The 20,552-nt window shown below is 38.9% G+C and overlaps 1 protein-coding gene across 4 annotated transcripts in view; it reads left to right on the top strand.

Annotated features, from left to right (window-relative positions):
- The window catches only part of RASGRF2 (Ras protein specific guanine nucleotide releasing factor 2), a 118,135-nt gene that overhangs the window by 40,614 nt on the left and 56,969 nt on the right, over nt 1–20,552 (top strand). For 2 of the 4 annotated variants that reach the window (XM_056514338.1, XM_056514337.1), the window contains exons 3-13: nt 2,626–2,773; nt 3,806–3,895; nt 5,060–5,313; nt 6,260–6,339; nt 6,781–6,974; nt 8,140–8,249; nt 9,909–10,027; nt 14,559–14,719; nt 15,709–15,775; nt 16,602–16,738; nt 19,439–19,521. In XM_056514338.1, coding sequence (XP_056370313.1) covers nt 2,626–2,773; nt 3,806–3,895; nt 5,060–5,313; nt 6,260–6,339; nt 6,781–6,974; nt 8,140–8,249; nt 9,909–10,027; nt 14,559–14,719; nt 15,709–15,775; nt 16,602–16,738; nt 19,439–19,521 — 1,443 coding nt within the window. Of the gene's footprint in view, nt 1–2,625; nt 2,774–3,805; nt 3,896–5,059; nt 5,314–6,259; nt 6,340–6,780; nt 6,975–8,139; nt 8,250–9,908; nt 10,028–14,558; nt 14,720–15,708; nt 15,800–16,601; nt 16,739–19,438; nt 19,522–20,552 lie in introns of all 4 variants that reach the window. The other 2 variants (XM_056514335.1, XM_056514334.1) reach the window with 1 other exon arrangement.

Here is a 20,552-nt window from a genome sequence, read left to right as displayed (position 1 = left end):
AGAAATATACATAAATTTCTTCCCCTAAAGGGGTAAACAAAGAAGTGAAAGAAAAGCATTGATATATAACAATGTCTTGTCTCCTACATCAGCAGTTCATCCTTTGTTAGTCTGTGTCCCACTATTTTCCTGTTATTTTCCTCAGTTCGAGTAAAACAGAAGTGAAACCTGCCAAATTCTGTATTGAAAAGGATACATAGAAAAAAGAGGGTGTTTTACCCGTCTGGATTTGGTTTTAGATGGAAAAGACTATTTGTAAATGTATATCAAAGAATTTTATTATGTATGTTACATATGTAACATATGCATGTATATTTTTATCTTAATAACATCGTAAAACAATTAGTGCTAACTCAGACATTATTAGTGCTTTTAATTTGGACACTGTTTAGAATGCACAAATGCCTTTTTAGGATACGAAGAGATGAAGTACTCTGGTTTCTGAAAAAACCCCAGAATTCTTGTGAGATAAAATAAATTATTTTTGAAAATTTGTAAAGAACTAATCTCATACTTCACTGCTGTTTCTTGCACAGCTCAGTGGTAAGAGGATTGCTTCATGACAGATTTATTTATGTATGTTTTTTACTTGTTGGAAGAGGTGCTCTGACCTTCCTTTTTCCAGTGTATTGTTTACTTCTGCAGTAGTCAAAATATAGCAGCAAATGTAATAGAATTAAATTCTCTTTTTATTCTTTTTATGATCGGTACAAGGAGGAAGAACTTTTACTTTATGATAGCTGTGGGAATTTATTCTAATTATTTTAAATCCAAGCTTGTTTTCCAGGTTAGGTGTTGAATTCAATAGCTGTGCTTAATATTGGCCCCCTCCAGTGTGTAAGTCACTAACACTGATTGAAATACAAGTAAATATTTACAGGAAAACCACACTGTAGAGGATGCACATTACTGCAATTTTAAGAGCCTCACAGTATTTAATAGCAAATGTTCATTGTTTTATGAGTGCTATAACAAGCAGGAAGAAATTTAAAAGGAAGAGATTTGTAACCCAGAAGTTCCTTCTGTTAAATCCTGTGCTCAAACTCAATAATAAAAAAAGACATGATATCAAAAAGTGAGGGATCCCTTGTCAATGATGTGCTGTGTTTTGTTTGGTCTTTATCTTGTAAATTTACTTAAATTTACAAGATAGGAAGAACAACCTTCCTAAAACCTGAGGTAAGAGACAGTGAAGTGTCTTGATTTTACTTCTTTCAGAGTCAGTCTGATGAAGATGCTGCACAGGGAGAAACTGATTTCTCTTCTACCTGATGCTGAAAAGCATTTCTGACATGGTGCTCTGATTGTGGCATCTAATTGCCCTAGGGATATTGTCCCTTTTCAGGGAAAACTGCCCAAGAGCTGAAAGAAAGGCTGATACTGTGGTTACCAATACTGATTTGACTAAAGGCATTTATTTCAGTAATCTTAAAATGGCCTAAAGAATAAAAACACGTGTTAGCACACTAAAATGACAGTTTTGATGGGAATTTTTCCATAAAGAGATCTGGCAGATGGAGAGAAATAGTTCTGATGAAGTGCTACATGCTCCCCCAAGTCCTCCCAAAAAGACGGGAAAACAGCAAGACCTTAAAATAAATAAAACAAATTGAATTTACCAAATTCTGGGGCTTAGTGTGAAAATGAGAAACTCCTAAAAAGTGCAGTTATCTTGCTCTCAATAGCTGGATACTGTGAGACTGGGTACTGTGCCATAAAAAGGATATTAAACTCCCTCAGTTTGGATGATTTGGTGGTTATGATTTGGGTGGTTTACGATCAAGTTGCACGTTATAAGTTAAGCCAAGCAAGCGTGGCTTTGCAGGTTTATTGCTGTTGTGGCCCTGTTATCTGTCCATGTCCCATGGGGGGGTTCTGATGCCTGGAGAGGCTCCCTGGAGCAGAGGCTGGACAGAGTTAAAGGAGTAAAGCAGGGATTTATTAAAAGCCCTTCCAAGGATTCACCTTGGGCAGTGCAAGTGCAAGACTCAAGAGGCATCTCAGGTCACAAATTTTCACACTTTTATAAGTTCTGGTCCATTTCCACATTGGGGTTCATTGTCCAATTCCAGCTCCAGGCTCTGCAGTCCCACCCTCCCAGATTCTCTCCTCCATTCTCTCTGTTTGCACTTTTTGTGGCTGAAGTTGCAGTGATGTCCTTGGTTTTGGGGCTGGAAAAGGATTGTTTGGTGTGTCTGAGCTGGGAGGAGAACTTGTGACTTGTTCAGAGTTACTAATTCAGTGCAGAATCTGGAAAATATGATTGTTAAACCTTAAATTACCCCTGTTGGAGGGTTGCAAGACTTCTAATTTGTCAAGTCTCTATTCTAAATACCTACTAATCCTAGGTGTTTAATAATAGATAAATATCTAACAATAGTAAGTATCTAGCAATAATAAATATGTAACAGTAGTAATGTTTTGCACAGATAGCTATAATGCAAAGTACAATAATGATTATTATGAACAGTTCTTTAGGCATGGAAGAGGAATCCTTTAAAACATTTTATTGTCTGCATCAGTTCCTGTTTTTTCCAGTTGTTTCAGGAGCAGGAGCCTTGTTATACTAAAATCACTCAAATCCAGTCTCTGGCTGTTTTTAGTGACCTGAGCTTTCTCTGGCAGCTACTCAGACATCCTGATTGAGCGGGAGGTGCTGATGCAGAAGTACATCCACCTGGTGCAGATCGTGGAGACCGAGAAGGTGGCGGCCAACCAGCTCCGGCACCAGCTGGAGGACCAGGACACAGAGATCGAGAGGCTCAAGTCAGAGGTGAGTGCCAGAGCCACCAGGAGCCACTGGGTAGAGCTTTCTGCTGGGTATATGGCTGTGGTGATGCCTGGAGAGGCTCCCTGGAGCAGAGGCTGGACAGAGTTAAAGGAATAAAGCAGGGATTTATTAAAATCCTTTCCAAGGATTCACCTTGGACAGTGCAAGAACCTGGCTGTGGCTACACCCAAGAGGGACCCCAGGTCACAAATTTTCACACTTTTATCAGTTTTGGTCCATTTCCACATTGGGGTTCACTGTCCAATTCCAGCTCCAGGCTCTGCAGTCCCACCCTCCCAGATTCTCTCCTCCATTCTCTCTGTTTGCACTTTTTGGGGCTGGAGCTGCAGCGTGTCCTTGGTTCTGGGCTGGAAAAGGATTGTTGTGTGTGCCTGAGCTGGGAGGAGAACTTGTGACACACTATATGGAGTTCAGATTTACACACTAATGTTTAGAGTCTGGAAAACAGGAAAGCTAAACCTTAAGGCATCAGTGGTATTCAATATTTCTACAGTATTCTGTGAAAATGGCAGAGCCAGATTAATATATCACAGTCCCTCAGCGACTCCTTGGATAAATAATTTTCTTTGAAATACTGGGGCCTCTTGGGCTGATTGGGCTACTTCTCCTGTCGGGGTGTTTAAATGACAGACTTCTTTGCAGAGTGGGTGCCACTGATTGCATTGTTTCCTCCCTGCCTTCAGGTTTGACTTTGGCTGTGATGGTGTTAAGGACTGTTCCAGACTGCTCTGATTCCCTGGATGTTGTTAAAAACCTAGTTGCAGTCCCAGGCTGATAAAGCCCAAAAGGCATGGCTACTTTTGGGGGCAGAACCTGCTCATTCTGGGTCCCTCTTCCAGCTGGACAGGAATGTGTACTGGCCTGAAGTGCTCCAGTCCCTGTCCCCAAATGTGTGCTGGTCATTCTGTGCCCCTTCCACAGGATGGGGAAAGGGCAAATTGCTGTTCTGTTAGTTCTCCAACCAAGGGTTTCATTAACTCGAGGAAGCAGTTCATGACTGTTTGGTTTTGTCAGATTGTAGCACTGAATAAAACAAAGGAAAAAATGCGACCTTATCAAGGCAACCAGGAAGATGAAGACCCAGATATCAAAAAAATTAAGAAGGTAAGCATGAAGTCTTTTGTGCTTAAAGGGAGAAGGGTGGGATGAGGGGTGTACTTCCGTATTTTGGTCTGTCTAATTTTATTTATTATTTTTAAAGTATAGTCAAATAGCAAGTCTTCCTTTACTCTGCCCCTCCTTAGATCTCTTCAGTTATACATTAGAGCCACATTTAATGTGGTGATGTATTTGCATAAAATCCTTTGTGGAATGTGTCTTTTCTGTTCTTTTTCTGGGGTGTGCAGTTGGAGCCAGGGTCAGCACTGAGCTGGTAACTTGGTGTGAGTTTTCCTTTTTGTGTAGATAAGCCGTTGTGCCAGAAGCTGGGAATGCCTCTTTTAGTGGCAAGAGAGCTTTGAATCTGTATGTGATACACTGCATTCTACATCTTTGTAATTTTGACAGTTGGGCCCCTGGCTTTTTTAAAGTTATTTTTTCAGAACAAACTGATACCAGTGAAATTTTGCACTTCTCTTTCAAGATGAGTGATCTTCATATCAAGATCAGGGCACAGATATAATGAAGTTTCCTGTGACCAGATGCAGACCTCTTCTGTAATCTTTGATCCACTTCCAGCTTCAATAGATATGCTTAGTTAGATTTTTCCATTACATAGAGATTCTTTATAAGAATGCCAGAAATCTGTCTTTTACAATACCGTGTTTGCTGCCTTGGTGTCTGATACCAAGCAATGTATTGATACATAGCTTTAAATACACATGCCAAGTGTTATCTGTTCAAAATGGAAAGCAAACTGAGCTTAAAAATGGTTTAAGAATTCTGTCAATAATAATATTGAGTCTGTGTTGGAATGTGTTACCTGGAGGTATTGCAGGATACCTTTGGGGTGTAAGAGAAATGTTTTAGGAGGAGGAAGAAGGAACTGCACTTTTGCTAATGGGAAGGAGACAATTATTCCAGCTTGCAGTGAAAGATTCCCTTCTATGTATGCCATGTTTTACAGTCTGTTTCCTGGCAACAATTATGACCCTTAACAAACAGAAATGTAAAATATATTTAATTACAGAACAATTATATATCAATAAGGGAACATTTTTATTTCTGAGCAAAGACTTTTAATTTTGAGGGTTATTTCTACAGTGAAGAGCTTGTGATAAGCAATGTGTTTTTCTCCTCACTTTCTTTGTCTGTGTGATCCCTTTTTAGGTTCAGAGCTTTATGCGGGGCTGGTTGTGCAGAAGAAAATGGAAAACCATTGTCCAAGATTATATTTGTTCTCCTCATGCAGAGAGCATGAGGAAGAGGAACCAGATAGTTTTCAACATGGTGGAGGCTGAGTCTGAGTATGTGCACCAGCTTTATGTCCTGGTGAACTGTTTCCTGCGGCCCCTCAGGATGGCAGCCAGCTCCAAGAAGCCTCCCATCAGCCACGACGACGTCAGTAGCATTTTCCTCAACAGGTATAGGGGTTTTATTTGGGATTTCTTTTTGTTTGTTCGCTTGTTTTGGGAGGTTTCTATGCCTTTTCTGGGTGTTTTCTTTTTGTTTGTTTGTTTTTGGTTTTGTTAAATTTTTTTTTTGTTTTGTTTTGTTTTTATTTTTTTCGTGGGTTTCCCCATTGCTTGTTCCCGTTCTGGTTCAGCTGAGTCCTGGCCCCTGTTGTGGCTCTGGTGGGGTCACTGAGCCAGACACACTTCCAGGGCTGAAAGGCAAAGGTGCTGCAGTTGATGCTGTTGGAAACCAGCATGACCTCTTTGCCTTCCTACATTCTGTGCTAGAGGAGAAAAAAAGGGACAGATGGTGCCTCTTGGGGCAGTTCTCATAATTTTCTGTCACCTTTCCTACTTCTTTTTTTCTCTTAAGAGAGCAAAACTGGACTTAGTGGCCTCATATGATCCCAATAAGACCTCGAGGATGAGAATGTCAAAGCTTCTGTTTTCTGTTGTCCTGCCTAAGGAGTCTCCTTCCCTCTCACTTGTCTTTTCATATCCTGCAAAAAAAGAATTGTTCTTTCATTAGGCATCCAAGTACTGCTGTAATGAGCATGTTCAAGTAGCCCAGGAGGCATCTAATGTTAGATACAGGATTGGGATTGCATCCAAGCCTGCCCCAAACTTCTGAGAAAAAGAATATGTTCCTTTAGTCATGAGGCAGGTTTCTTTTCCCTTGTTACAATATGAATACAGTGTTAGAATATTTATATTGAATACTATGAGTCTTTTAGAAGCACTGAGCTAGTATTTTTAAACAATGCAATAAAAGGAAGCACTTATTTCCATAACAATAACTGTCTTCTGTTTTTTTTCTAGCCAAGTGCAAAAGAGGAAGAGATGTTTCTCTATGAATTATTAATCAGAAAATAAAACCAGAATTGTCTTTTTGTTTGTTTAAATACTTGTTTTTCAGTGAAACAATCATGTTTCTTCATGAGATATTTCACCAGGGCTTAAAAGCAAGAATAGCTAACTGGCCTACCTTAATTCTAGGTAAGTTATTTTCTGTGGGGGTATTACTTTCATATTTATTTTTGAAAATTCAATAGGGATTTTTTTTTTCTTTTTCCTAAAGACATGGCTTCTTAAAAATCCTCTTTGAAGGGAATGCATTTGCAAAGTTAAAACCACAAGACCAGGTGTAGTGGGAATCCCATGTGGGCAGTCATGGTCTGTATATGAGAATTCCTCTGCCCTAAGTATTGATTAAACTTGTATTTTTGGTAATACTATCTGTCCATTAGGTAATCAGAAAAAACATTACTGGGCAGGTGAAAGGGCTATGTTTAATGTTTCCAAATTGTCAGTATTTTGGAAACAGAACTGATTATAGTAATTCACTTCTGGAGAAAACACTGCTTTCTTTTAAAATGCATTTTCAATACATGGGTAGATGGGGGGAAAAAAAAAAGGCATGTTCTCTGCTTTTTCTAGCTGACTTATTTGACATTCTGCTGCCAATGCTGAACATATATCAAGAATTTGTTCGGAATCATCAATATAGCCTACAAGTGCTGGCAAACTGTAAGCAGAACAGAGATTTTGACAAACTCTTGAAGCAATATGAGGCCAACCCAGCATGTGAGGGCCGAATGCTGGAAACTTTCCTCACCTACCCCATGTTCCAGGTACTCCCTATGTATTTTTTGTGTATATTTGGTTTTACTGTTTGGTAGATTCATTTTATGTTACTGACATTGCGATTGATCGAAGGCTCCTCTTGCTTAACTAGAAATACTCTCCTGAAAATTAGTTTAGTTTAATATATTTTGTTGTTACACCAAGACTATGCCTGTAGAGATCTCTTCCCCAGCTATGCTGGCTCATCTTTGTTCAGTCAAGAATGTTGAGGAGAAGTGTGGGATGAGGATGGCACCAAAGAAAATTGACAAGGAGCAGTTTCTTGACTTAGGAACCCTGATTATAAAGTACACAGAGAGATGACATTCAGTAACTTAGAGCAGCCAAAAGCACCTTACTGGGAATTCACTTTCTCCCTGCTTTGGTCTTTAAAAAATGAAAAATAAACTGTAAAAGTTTTGAACACTGTACTTACCCTCCTGATTATTTACTGTGATCTGGCTGGGGTAGATATTTGCAGGTGCTTTAAGAGTCTGTGGAGCACTGGCCTGAGAATTTTATGTCTTTTTTATTTAACCTGACATGTTATTCATCAGAGGAATAGTGAACCCCCTCAGTTTGTGCAGTTATTGACAAGCCAGATAGAGAAAAAAAGTTTAAGAAGGCACATAAGTGACACTTACGTTAGTAGTAGTTGTTCATATTAGCCTAAAGAGCCCCTAGCATCTGCAGAAATACTGTTTTAATTTTTGAAGAAGTATATTTAAAAGTTTTTATGGAGTTGGGTTTCTTTGGGTTGAGTTGAAACCAGGTCAGGGGAGGTAAAGAGATTGTCCTGTTCCTGTGTGAAGAGGAATGTTATTATGTCATTGCTGATGACTTTCCACATAAGCATAATGTTGATTCTCCTCCTACATAAATCTTGTTGTGTCAGACTAGTTATGCTGCACCATCACTTGGTTCTGGTTAAAAGCTCTGAAGTGTCCTTCTTTCTGTGGTTAAAAGCTCTGAAGAGTCCTTGTTACCCTGTAGCTTTTAATAGTCAAATACTGGACATTCTTCCATCTCCTTTTGTGCAACGTGAATTTTCTCTGAAAGAAGGCAGGTCACTTGGTATTTTCAATGTCAAAAGAAATTTACATACTCATAATGTATTAAAATTAAGGGAAGGTATATATGGGTTTACTGACATGATACCTTATTGGTTTCAAGATTCCCAGATATATTATAACACTTCATGAACTTTTGGCTCACACACCACACGAGCACGTTGAGAGAAAAAGCCTTGAATTTGCTAAATCTAAACTAGAAGAACTTTCAAGGTAAGATTTTTCTACCTTATGTTTGATAATTTTGAATGAAAAATTTTGAAAAGAAAAACCAGTTTTTCTTTATTTTTATTTGGTTTTGCACCTTTAAAAATATATATATTTTAAAGAAAAGGATCAAACTCAAAACAGAAGATAATTAAAAATAACAAAAAAAAAATCTAAGTGTAATATTTAGTCTGTTCTTTTTTTTTTTTTTTAATAAATTTAAATCTACAAGTGTCTCCTTGTATTTTGGTTAGGGGAGAATCGAAATCACTATAGAAACCACCTACTCCTGGGTTATGAACAGAGCAGTTTCCTTTACATAAAGAAATTTTATTGTTCTCAATTTAAAGAGAAAAGGGTATTTTAAATGAACATGGTCTTAGAAAGTACTTAGTTCTCTATCTGTGTTATAATTTTGGTGTGCTCCTGTGAAAATTGACTTTCATATATGCTTCAAATAATGCCAAGGAAGCAGGAAGTAAAGATAGATTCTGAGAATTGATGCTCCCTGTGGAAACCTGCAAAATGAAGCTCTTCCCTGAACCCCCAGACCTTTCTCAGATGTTCCTCTCATCAGCCCAGTGAGAAATGTAGTTCTCCTCTCTGGGAAATGCAGTTTTCTGCTGTGAACAGAGACCATGAGTGAACTCCAGGATATAAATACTCAGTGTCTGGAGTATTCACTAAAGATGTGCTTGGAGAATATTTAGTTGTAAAAGATGTGCATGAGCAGATAAATCAGCTTTGGGCTGGCTTCATCTCATAAGTCAGAGTTCACTGCTGATCCAACTGATTCATCACTGAACATTCAGAACTGGAGTCTGAGACTGACTGATCCTCCCTGCTCATAAAGTCAGTATAGATCATAAATATAAAAATAAAGGGATTATTTTCACCCCTTTAATGCAGTTCTGAGGGAGGAGGAGATCCCAGAAAGTACAGTCCAGTCCTACTTTAGGAAAATATCTTTACAAGATGATATATAAAAAAAGAATCAGTACTTTTCTCTATTAAGGGAGGATGCTTATTAAAAGAACAGTAAGACAAAGGAAATGGTGAAATATCAAGGCTGTGGATGTTGGAGAGGAGAGGAGAGGAGAGGAGAGGAGAGGAGAGGAGAGGAGAGGAGAGGAGAGGAGAGGAGAGGAGAGGAGAGGAGAGGAGAGGAGAGGAGAGGAGAGGAGAGGAGAGGAGAGGAGAGGAGAGGAGAGGAGAGGAGAGGAGAGGAGGAGAAAGGGGAAAGTGGGATTATAGGATGGGATGTAAAGATGAAGCAGAGACAGATGTGACCCTAAATCCACAGAGAGGATATCTACAATGTGTCATACACAATTCTAGGCAACCCTTCCCTGTCTGTGGCAGCACAGCCCATTAAGGTTCAGGTTTTCTTCTGACAGCTGTGGAGGGTATGTAGCTTGGTATTTGTCAGATGTGTTCAGGAACAGCCACTAAACCAGTCTGGAAAAATTTGCTACACTGCTGAAAAATCAAAATGATCATAAGAAGAGGAAAAAAGGCAAGGGACCTGCTCTGGAGTGATGAGGCACTGGGTGGGTAGATCTGTTCTGTGGTGGGGGTGAAGGGCATGCACTTTGTCTTCACAGACATAGCAGGTGTGAGGCAGGTTTTGGGGAGATAAAGTGCATTTTGCTGTGTCCCCAACAGAGTGATGCACGACGAGGTGAGTGACACGGAGAACATCCGCAAGAACCTGGCCATAGAGAGGACCATAGTGGAGGGCTGTGACATATTGCTAGATACCAGCCAAACCTTCATACGCCAAGGTAAGGCACTCCTCTGCAAAACTGCCCAATTACCATGAGAAAAGAGCTGCAGGAAAGGCAGCAGGGCTCACACTGCCGTCAGGCTGGGCACTGCACTGGGCACTGTCAGCATCCTGAGCCTGCCCCAGTCCCTGCAGGGTGAGTCAAAAATGCCCTGAAAACAGCTGATTTGGGGCCGTGGTTGGACCCCAGCTCTGTGCTGTTTTCTTCAGGAACCATGGAAATCAGCAGCACGTGAGTGGCAAAGCCCCCATGGGACTTTCAGTAATTCACATTCTGCCTGGACTGTGGTCCCAAGGGCATGGAGCAGGGGAAGAGCAGCACTCTTTTCCTTTCTGTCTATTCATGTAACTCTGGAAACTCTTTCTGTTGAAAATTAGTTACAGCAGAGGTGGAATTTGTTGTTAAGTTCCAAAAAAACTATGCTAGAATAACATTTCCATTTTAAACTAGGGACAGTTTTTGCCAGGAACTGCGAATTAGTTACAATTCTTTCCTGGTGGTGTTTACTTTAACTACTTACTTTTCTCCCATTTATATAATATTTTACTTTTGGATCTCTTAAATTGTTTGTACACAGTAACTTCAGACCTGTAGTGCAGGATTTTGACAGGTTTTGCTCCTTTGTGCTGAAAAACATTACATATACTCAGGAAAGGTTAGGAATATAATTTAGGTGCATGCCTTCAAAGCCTTTTCCAGATAACCTCAGCAGAACATCTGGTATTTGGTGGGGCCATATTGCACCTGGTGATTAGTAAGCTTTCTGTACATTTTGAAATGCATTTTGTGCTGCTTTTGTAGTTATGTGGCCAAACTATGAAATTTTATGTAATAACTTTGAATATTATTTTTACAATACACTAACAATGTTGTTTTTACAAACCCTATTAAATTACTTGATTCTTCATTAAATGTATGCATTTGTTATCTGTGAGGTGTTGTAAGAGTTATGAATATGGCTTTAAGAGAAAAAACAAATTGTTTTGCACCCACAGCCAGAAAATTCTAATGCTTTGATTATCCTAGGTTGACTAGTGAAATATACCATGAAATTTAATTAAATTTTGTATTTTTTTCAAGATTATTACAATATATAGTACAAATATGTATTTTTATTTATTGGAGTTTCCCTGTTAAGACTGACTGATGATGTTTTGTCTGTGTACCCACTGCTTCATCAGTAAAACTTAAATTTTTCTTGCTGTGGAAATAAGCCTGAACAAATTACTGTTGGCATGTTAGGCCCAGGCCAAACCCTGTAAGTAAATTAAATTCAGATTTATTTCTAGGCACACAGTCAGAGGACAGTGGACAGGAGTGTGTGTTACAGAAGGTTGTATCAGATTATCTGTTGGAACATCCACTGCCTGTGATTCTGTGCAAGGGCAGAAATCTGAATAAAGCAAATGAAGTAATGGAGCCCGTTTTCCTTTTACATCTGACAGTGGGGTCATTTGGCAGTGATGTCCATCTCCTCTGGTTTCAGTTGCTTCTATTTGTTGTGTTAATCAGTGCAGATAGGCACAGGAACCTCTTTTTCAGCTTAAAACAGGAGAGAGGTGCCATTACCTATGTTCAGGCTTTTTTGGTGGATATTAATTACAACTTTTATATGTGTCACAGGCTTTACATTTTTAAGAAGAGATTGTTCTGTTGAGTTGTACATGTTGAAACCACAGGAACTGTCCCTGGCAGTGTTTACAATGCAGATTGTTAATTCTCCTTTGAGTTTCTTCGGGTCTGATTTTCCCTGCCTCTTACTTAGATGCAGATTTTATAGTCAGGCACAAAAGAAGTGAGGAACATTTTCTTTGTGAGGCTAAAGGACACTCAGGGAGTCTCAAATCTGTTGACATCCAAACAGCTGGGCACACTTGAGCCCCTCTGGTGCCTTCAAGCACTGATGTTTCTGCCATCAGCTGCTGTGAATTTACCTCTGCTGATAAAGATATCAAAACCACAAAATCATGCACTAACTGGAGTTGGAAGGGACATTGGAAATTTTCAGTTCCAGTATCAAAGCAGCACCAGCTGGAGGAGATTGCTTTATGCCATGTGCAGTCAGTATTTTGTTGTTTCCAAGGACAGAGACTCCACAGCCTCCCTGAATGAGCAACCTGTTCCAGGGTTCAACCCTCTGAGAAGTAAAAACACACAACAGAAAAGAGAAGGAAAAAAAAAAAGTTAAACTACCCCCAAACAACAGAAAAGATCACGGGGAAAGCTAGACTGAGATGGTAAATCAGACAGCTTAATGTAGACTTGTGAATGTTTGGGTTTGTTTATAAATACAGCCTTTTATATTCCTTGGATTGAGCCAAGGCTGAGAGTGTGGCTGTTGAAACACTGAAGTGCTGGAAGTGCTCAGCCCTGTGGCTGGATAAAAATTCATAAGATTACACTATTGTCCAAACTATACTGTTAGTGAATGTTCTAAAATTAGCTTCACTTGCTCGTTGCATCTGTACATTGGCCAATTGTGCCCATTTCTTTTCCTTAAGAGGAAATCTGTGCTAGAGCCAATGCCCAGTTGTGTTAACCACCAAAGCCTGATGAGAATGCCCAAGGTCCTTGCTTGGTGTTAGCCATGCAGAATGTGTAGATGTGCTCCTCTTTGCAAGTTTGAAAGACAGAAAATGCAGTCTCTGTTTTCTGCTTTTAGAGATGTTTGCTCTGTTTTACCTTATTAAACAGTATTTCAACTCTGTGCAAGAGCACTGTTTAACCTCCAGCCACTGTGGCAGAACAGAGTATGTCAGTCCTGAAAGCATTCTAATGTAAATAAAAACAAATAAATAAACAAAAATCACCTGTAAACTTACTTCTATAAGCATATAATTTTTATAGGTACTATTACTCTGCTAAGCAAAGCAGAAACGAAAGACACAGATTGAATATTGCTATCCTAAATGCAAAGATGGAATTGAAGGACTAAAAGTACCCTGGAAATTTTGTATGGGAGCTGTTTCCAACATGCTAGCCTTGCAGTGAGGCTTGAGGGACAGTCAGTGTAAAATAGAGAAGTCACTGTTCCAACACATGGAAATGATCTCCTCCCTCTCTCTTACAGCTGAGGCAGGTTGGCTGTTTGTCCAGGGGAAATGCACAACAGGCAATAAATATTTATGGGTTTGGGTTAGAATGTAAGAGAATCTGAAATGTTCCAAATTCCTTTGCAGAATTTTAGAGCACTCCACTGTTCTGTTTTGGTGACACAAGTTGTGTTATACATGTTTAGTCTAAATGTGAAATGTCTGCCAGAGAACTCTGTTCTCTGGCAAATTTACTGCTGTGTGTTTTCCCATGTCAGTAGAAGTTTACATATTAATAACCTAAAGCTACTCAAATATATAGAGAGAACTAAGTAGAAGAAATGTAGATAAATAGCAGCTTTCTTGGTTATTGCAGTTTCTCTGTTTGCTAATTTAAGATTGCATATGTGAACTTTGAGAAAGATAATTCTTTAGACAACACAGAGTAAGAATTGCTAATCTATTATTTAATGGATAATTCTGTCAGGCTGGCATTGTGTCAGGATGCTGCCACTACCTGGAGCTTTGGTGCAGCTGTGCTAGCTGGTATCTGGACAAAGCCTTCTGCTCCTGCTTGTTCTGCTGTGCTCTGTGACCTCACTCCTATCTTCCCACCATTATTTTCCTTCTGGTTTAGCTGTATTAGTGATGCTGGAACAAGACACGAGCCAGTGTAAAGGTAATAGTGAGGAGAGATGTGTGGGAATGAGACTAGGAGGTCTCTTGGCTGCCCTGTCTGCTAACAGCAAGTTGTATGGCAGGAATCTTTCTGTTTAATCTACAGAGGAGTTGCACTTCACCACCAAATTTAACTCCTGCTCCAAATTTGGAGGTGATACACATGGTGGAATCAATCTGGAAAAGTTGGTCACAGACTGAGATGTGAAACAGCCGAGGAGCAGAGCTGTCCCCAGCCTGGAGCTCTGCAAAGCAAAATTCAGAGTTATGTAAGCAGGTTCAATTTAGTTCGGGAGTGTTTTACTGGTAACACATTTCAGATGAGCTGTGGAGCACTGACAATTATGCAGTACAAGATAAGAAGAAATGTGCTTCATTTCCATGTCGCTTGCACATGGGCACACACAAACTCCTTTCCATCAAAAAGAACTTTTCCATAATCTTGCCATTCTCCGTCTGCTTGGTTTGGAAGTGCCTTGTCTTTTGCAGGTGCAGTGGCTGTCAAAGTAGTGTTTGCTGTTCAGCCACACTTCCTCATCAGTGGCCTCCTAGTGTGTTTAATTGCCTAATGAGCCCTAGATTTAATCCTGCCATGTACACAAGTGTTAGTCTAGACTGTACTTGAGTCTATTTATAAGAAACAAAGGGAACTTGTGCAGTAAAAAAGGGATTGACTTGTGCTTGAAGGAGACGCTGATACACATTGATACTGGAATGAAGAATTGCATTAATTAACGTAATAGTATTCAGTGAATTAACTTGAGCACTGCCTACTAAATATTACTGTAATACAGTAAATTTGGCACCTTCATTACCAGGTTCCCTTATCCAGGTCCCCTCAGTTGAGAGGGGAAAGCTGAGCAAAGTTCGCCTGGGCTCGCTGTCTTTGAAGAAAGAGGGAGAAAGACAATGCTTCTTGTTTACAAAGCACTTCTTAATTTGTACAAGAAGTTCAGGAGGAAAACTGCACCTTCTTAAGGTATGGACTTCATGATTTCATTTGCAAAATGAAAGCACATCTTTGGTGAACTTTGGTGAACAGCATTTTACTGTTTTATGGCTTTCACTGAGCTTTGCATTAGTGGTCATGAACAAAAGTGGGGTAGTGCACAATGTTTAACTTTTTTTGTCTTTTAATTGCAAATAATAGCATTCAGCCAATTTTCTTTTTTATACCCAGTTAATTCTAGCAAACTGGGGATTTAGAAACAAGGCATTGATGCATCTATTTGTTTGAAGCAGTGAATAAATTCAGTGTATGTAGCACTGAATTTAAGTCAGTTTTCAGTGCATAAATCAGTCAGTACAGCCCTGCAGAATTGCCAAAGAACATTTTCCAGAGCTCTAATAAAATTAATTTTCAAAGTCAATTCTGTTTTCCTGAACAGCATGTTCTCTTAAACTAAAATGTCATCTAAGAACAATCTAGTTATGTTTGTTGAGAATCAGGCTTTCATGGTGCTGGCTTGTGGGTAAAGAGATGTTGGTAGTTCAAGGAGTGGATTATATTGAATGGAATTTTAATTTGGCATACCAACAGGTTATTAAAGTTCCTGTGTTTTCTCATTTTGCACCTCTTAAATGGTTCAGCACTTATGCAAAATAAATAGAGTCTAATGGAACCTTTAAAAAACCTTGTATGTATTTCACTTAAATTCAGAAGATTAAGTTCTAGTTAACTTTTCTGGAACTTGTGAAAAAGCCTGTGTGTGCCATAAATTACAGTGTGGTAAAAGTGAAAGAAATTTTGTGCATTGTATTGTTGACCTGTAGGATTAAGAAAAGCATTACATTTAATCTGTTTGGGTTTAGTTCTTTAAGGGAAAAAATGTGCATCATGAAATTGATGTGTCTTCCTTAGAGCTCTGAGTAATGTACAATGTTAGAGTAAGGCATGTCAACATTTAAAAAAACCTGTGACAAATGGGAATAAATAACATTTGTGTGAAATGTGCTTTGTTTCCACAGACAGGAGGTGTTCTGTCTCTAATAGAGTGCACACTGGTCGAGGAGACAGAAGCGAGTGACGATGATTGTAAGTTAAATTCAGCTGTCAGTAGTAAGTACAGTTTCTAGTTTCCTAAAATTAGTACCCTTTTTTATTTTTTTCATAAGAGCAAATAGATATGTTTTTGTGAATCCAGTAGAATGCAGTTTAAAACTGATTCAGTAGAATGGCTATTCCAATAATGAACATGCTGGCTGGGATGGGGGGTTGTTTTGTTGTATTTGTTCCTGCTGTTAACACCCCTTACTGGATTTTTCATACACTGGAGAAATGTGATAAATTATTTGCTGACTTTTGTATTCAATTTCACCCAGAGCATCTTGGAAAATAAAATAAAAAAAAATTAAAAGAATAATTGAAAAAGTAAAAAAGCCTTTAATAAGTAGCAGATAATTAGTTTTCTGAAATACACAGGGGTTGACTGATTTCAAGAATTAATGGGAAGTGTTTTTGTCTTGGGCTCCCCACAAATCTGGACTGCAAGCTTGTTCAAATGGAATTTAAAAATACAGTCTCAGGCTGATTTTACTGTTACTTATTTTGGCTTCTATCCTGCAGTTTGTCGAGTTTTGTACTTGAATTGTGAAAGTAGTTTCATTAATTTGCATGATGCTTGTAGCATGGTGAGCTTGTATTAGCAGACAAGTGTTATAAGAAACTTTATCTTGAAGAGCAAATCCCAGCATTTTTGTGCTTGGCACATGTGAACAACAAAATGAATTGTTGGATACCTAATCGGATTTGCTCTTTATCAGGAAAATGTTTTAAAGCAATTTCCATTGTAAATGTTTTCTCCATCTTATACTCTGACGTTTCACATTGTGACTTTCTTCCTCCCCCTCTGGCTGTAAAGCAAAAGGCTCTGGGCAGGTGTTTGGGCACCTGGATTTCAAGCTCATAGTGGAGCCCACGGATGCTCCTCCTTTCACTGTTGTCCTCTTGGCCCCGTCACGGCAGGAGAAAGCTGCGTGGACCAGTGACATCAGCCAGGTACCTCGCTGCCTTTCTCCCCTGGTTTACTGAGATCCTCCTTCATCTGTGCCTCTGGAAGCCAGCCTGGCTCAGGGCTGCTGAACATCTTTGGTTTGCTGTGCTGTGGAAAACCCCTTAGTGCTGCCTGCTCTCCTCCAAATTCTGCCCTTGCGTTTGAGTCATTTGAGTCTCTGTTTCTCAAAAACAGAGATGGGGATAAATTTCAAAATTGTCCACAGGGCATACACAGTGGTAAGCATTTTTATTTCTAAGGAGAACCCATCCAGATACATATTTTGATTCAAGAAGAAGGATAGTACTGGTTTATTCATGACTTTCATACAGATGAAAAACCACCTGAGAGTCCTAGTGTGAAAGTGATACTATATCACATCAATAATGAAGTAAGAAAATGGGATAAACTCTTTTTTCCATAAAAAATGAATACTAACAAAACATTATAAATAATTGCTGAGCATTCTGACAGTGTGCAGGAACTGTCTGTGTCGTGAATGAACAAAAAGGATATTTTAAAATTTTTAAATGTCAGGGATAAGTTGTTTTTTTTTAATCGCTTTTAGTTAAAAACATAATAGACAAACTTCGTCATAATCTATTTGTGGAGAGAAGCTGAATGCAATCAAAAAAGAAACCTGAACTTCCAGTTAACCAGAGCTAAATCAAGGCTATTTGTGTTTTGTTTATGCAATGAACAAGAACATAGATCTCTCGTCGTTCTGAATTCAGGTCCAATCCTCTATTAATTTAGAGAGAAACAGCTGATTAGAGGAATATCAGCATGGAATGTCATGCATTTCCAAAGTTGCTATCATTGCTGGCAACATCTCCAGATGAATCATCATCATAATGAGTAGAAATTGCTTAAAAATAAGAATTCTGACTTGCTTTGTGCTGGATTAACATTTTTGAAAGAACAAAAATAGGAAAATAAAAATCTCAAAGTACAGTATGAGCTGCAGCTTGCTGTTTTACAGACAGACCTGGTTGAAGAATTTTTTGCAAACCAGATTATCAGGGAGTCATGTTGTTCCATTGACATGTAAAGTTATTGGCACAGAAAGATCATTTAAGAACATGAGTAAGTCCATTCTTAGCCTAAATTATAGTAATTTTTAGAGTAGTTTAATAACATCATTGGTGCTAAGGGCTTATTTGAAACATTTCAAGGTCAAATAGGAGAAATATAAGTATTTCTGTTAAATGTTTTTCTCACTGCTTTTAGGTAATGATATGAGGAAATTATACTGTGAATTATGGCAGCTGCACTTTCCAAATGATCTTAAAATCCTGAATTGAAACCCACATAAAACAACATTGATGATATTTTAAATTTGTAGCTATAGATGTAATTGAAACCTGAGGAGATTACTTGTGATTATCAGGTTTGAGCAACCCAATATCAATCTCTGCTCTGCTATGAAATGTTCCAAAGCCTGAAGGCTACAAGCATTCTTGAAGTCAAGATAAATGTGTGTGATAATTTTTGAAACTCCTTTTTACTGATGTAAGGAGATAGTGCATACATAAGTGTATTTGTGCATATATATCTGTATGAATAAAAGTAGAAAGTATTATGAAGACAAGAGCCCTGTAGGGTTTGGTAGCAGGTACTTGTTGCAGACCATGTAAATCTGATGCTCTGTCAGACCTGTGAATTCCAGGGGCAAGGCTTGCAGTGCTGAGTTATCCCAGAATCCCAGGATCACTGAGGTTGGAAAATCCCTCCAAGGTCACCAAGTCCCAACTGTTCCTGTTCCCCACCTTGTCCCCAGCCCAGAGCTCTCAGTGCCACCCCCAGGAATTCCTTGGACACCTCCAGGGATGGGGATCCAACCCTCCCTGGGCAGTTCCAATCCCTGAGCTCCCTTTCCATGGGGAAATTCCTGCTGCTGCCACCCTGAGCTCCCCTGCCCAGCCTGAGCTGTTCCCTCTGCTCCAGTCCCTGTTCCTGTTCCCAGATCCCAAATCCCCCCGGCTGTTCCCTCTTGTCAGGGAGCTGTGCAGAGCCACAAGGGCCCCTGAGCCTCCTTTTCTCCAGGCTGAGCCCCTTCCCAACCCCCTCAGCCCCTCCTGGGGCTCCAGCCCCTTCCCAGTTCCATTCCCTTCTCTGGGTTCATCTGAACTACATAAAATTCACATGAAAATCCCTCCTAATGCCTAGCCCAAAACATTTATACAAGAGTTTGCAGGGAACAGCTTGGACAGCTTCCTCACAGCTGTGTTTCACAAGGAGCACCACTTGAATTTGTTTTTACAAGTGTGTTTCTGGAAGCTTTTTATATTCCCTTCTGGTCTTCTGCACAGAGTAAAGGTTAAGGTATTACTTGGAATATAAGGCATCCTGACTTTCTTGTGGTCTTGATTTCTCAAGCTTACACTCTTTCAGGAAATAATAGAAATAATGAGGTTTGTTCCCTTTCAAAGGAGCTTCAAAGGAAATATCACTTCCAACTCAAAATACTTAATCATGTGGAAATAAAAGGTTGCTGAATGGAATACCCTGAGAGGCAAAGGCTAGAGAACCATGTCGACTCTAATTCTTGCATCACTGCTTTTCATTTGAGAAAATACCTTGTCTTAATCAGCTCATACCCTGCAAAAGCTATGATTCCAGCTTATATGGATATGAGAAATGTGTGATTAAGTCTCCCTACCCTGTGTTTTGATTTTAACAGTTTTCAATGTTTATTTTCACAGTGCATTGATAATATAAGGTGCAATGGATTAATGACAATAGTGTTTGAAGAAAACTCCAAAGTCACAGTGCCACATATGATCAAGTAAGTGCAACAGAGAGCAAAATACATTATTGTGTTTCTTCAATAAAAATTATAACAAGAGAAAGCAAGTGTTTAGAAAATTCAAACCTTTAATTTTTTTTTTTTCTTCCATTTTGGTTGAATGGAACCGATTCTGCATCCCAAAACATATATTTTCAAATCCCTTTCTTGGAATCATAGGGATCACTCAGAATGGTGAACTCTTAATTCACAGTGTTGGATCACAACTTAGGTTTTTCTGGATTTTGAATAGTGGGCTTCAGTTATGCCTCAGATGAATGATTTTGTTTTCAGTTAGCTTTTCCTTATCATCTCATAATTTTATTGGGGATTTTAAAAAACGCTTTCAGAATTTATGTGACTGCAGAAAAGTAGCATTTCCAAAGGTATTTTGTTATATTAGCCAAAGTTTTTGGTCTCTATTTCTGTTGAAAAATTATTTTCTCTTATGATTTTTACTGATCACAGCAATGTGGCATCATTGTTTATAAGGCTGCTTCCCTCACCTTTGGATTCTCTTAGTTATTTATTGTAATAAGTGGTTTTTGTGTCTAGTGAGATATTTTCAGTACATGAATCCAGATTTTCAACACAACTTGGATCTTCTACATACCTCAATTTTCTTTTATATAATTTAAAAATTAGTTTTACGCATTAGTAGCCAATGAATTTATAAGTTAATGAAACATAGGGATAGACTTTAAACTGTTTTCTTTCTCACTATTATCTGTCACATCTCTTGGTTTCTCAAATGCCCTTTCTGTAGCTTTTTCCTTTCTTCTCTTAGTGCTTAGAAATGGGAGAGAGAAAACATCTGGGAATGCACTGTTAGGGCAAATATCTTTGATCCCTGGAAATAGGGCATTTTATTTGTCTTCAGCTTTATTCCAGGAACTCTCGGGTGTGTAAACACTTCTGTCACCTGCTGAGTTTTTAAAGTACATCTTTCCTCTTTCAAAGTACAGCAGGACCTCAGTCTGAGTGCCAACAGAAAGGAGTATTAATTCTAAAGAACATACAGGACCTTCACA

Source organism: Oenanthe melanoleuca, chromosome Z (assembly GCF_029582105.1).
Source record: "Oenanthe melanoleuca isolate GR-GAL-2019-014 chromosome Z, OMel1.0, whole genome shotgun sequence".
NCBI classification, from domain to species: Eukaryota; Metazoa; Chordata; class Aves; order Passeriformes; family Muscicapidae; genus Oenanthe; species Oenanthe melanoleuca.
The sequence above is the reverse complement of the archived record's forward strand: the minus strand, read 5'-3'. Positions and strand labels throughout refer to the sequence as shown.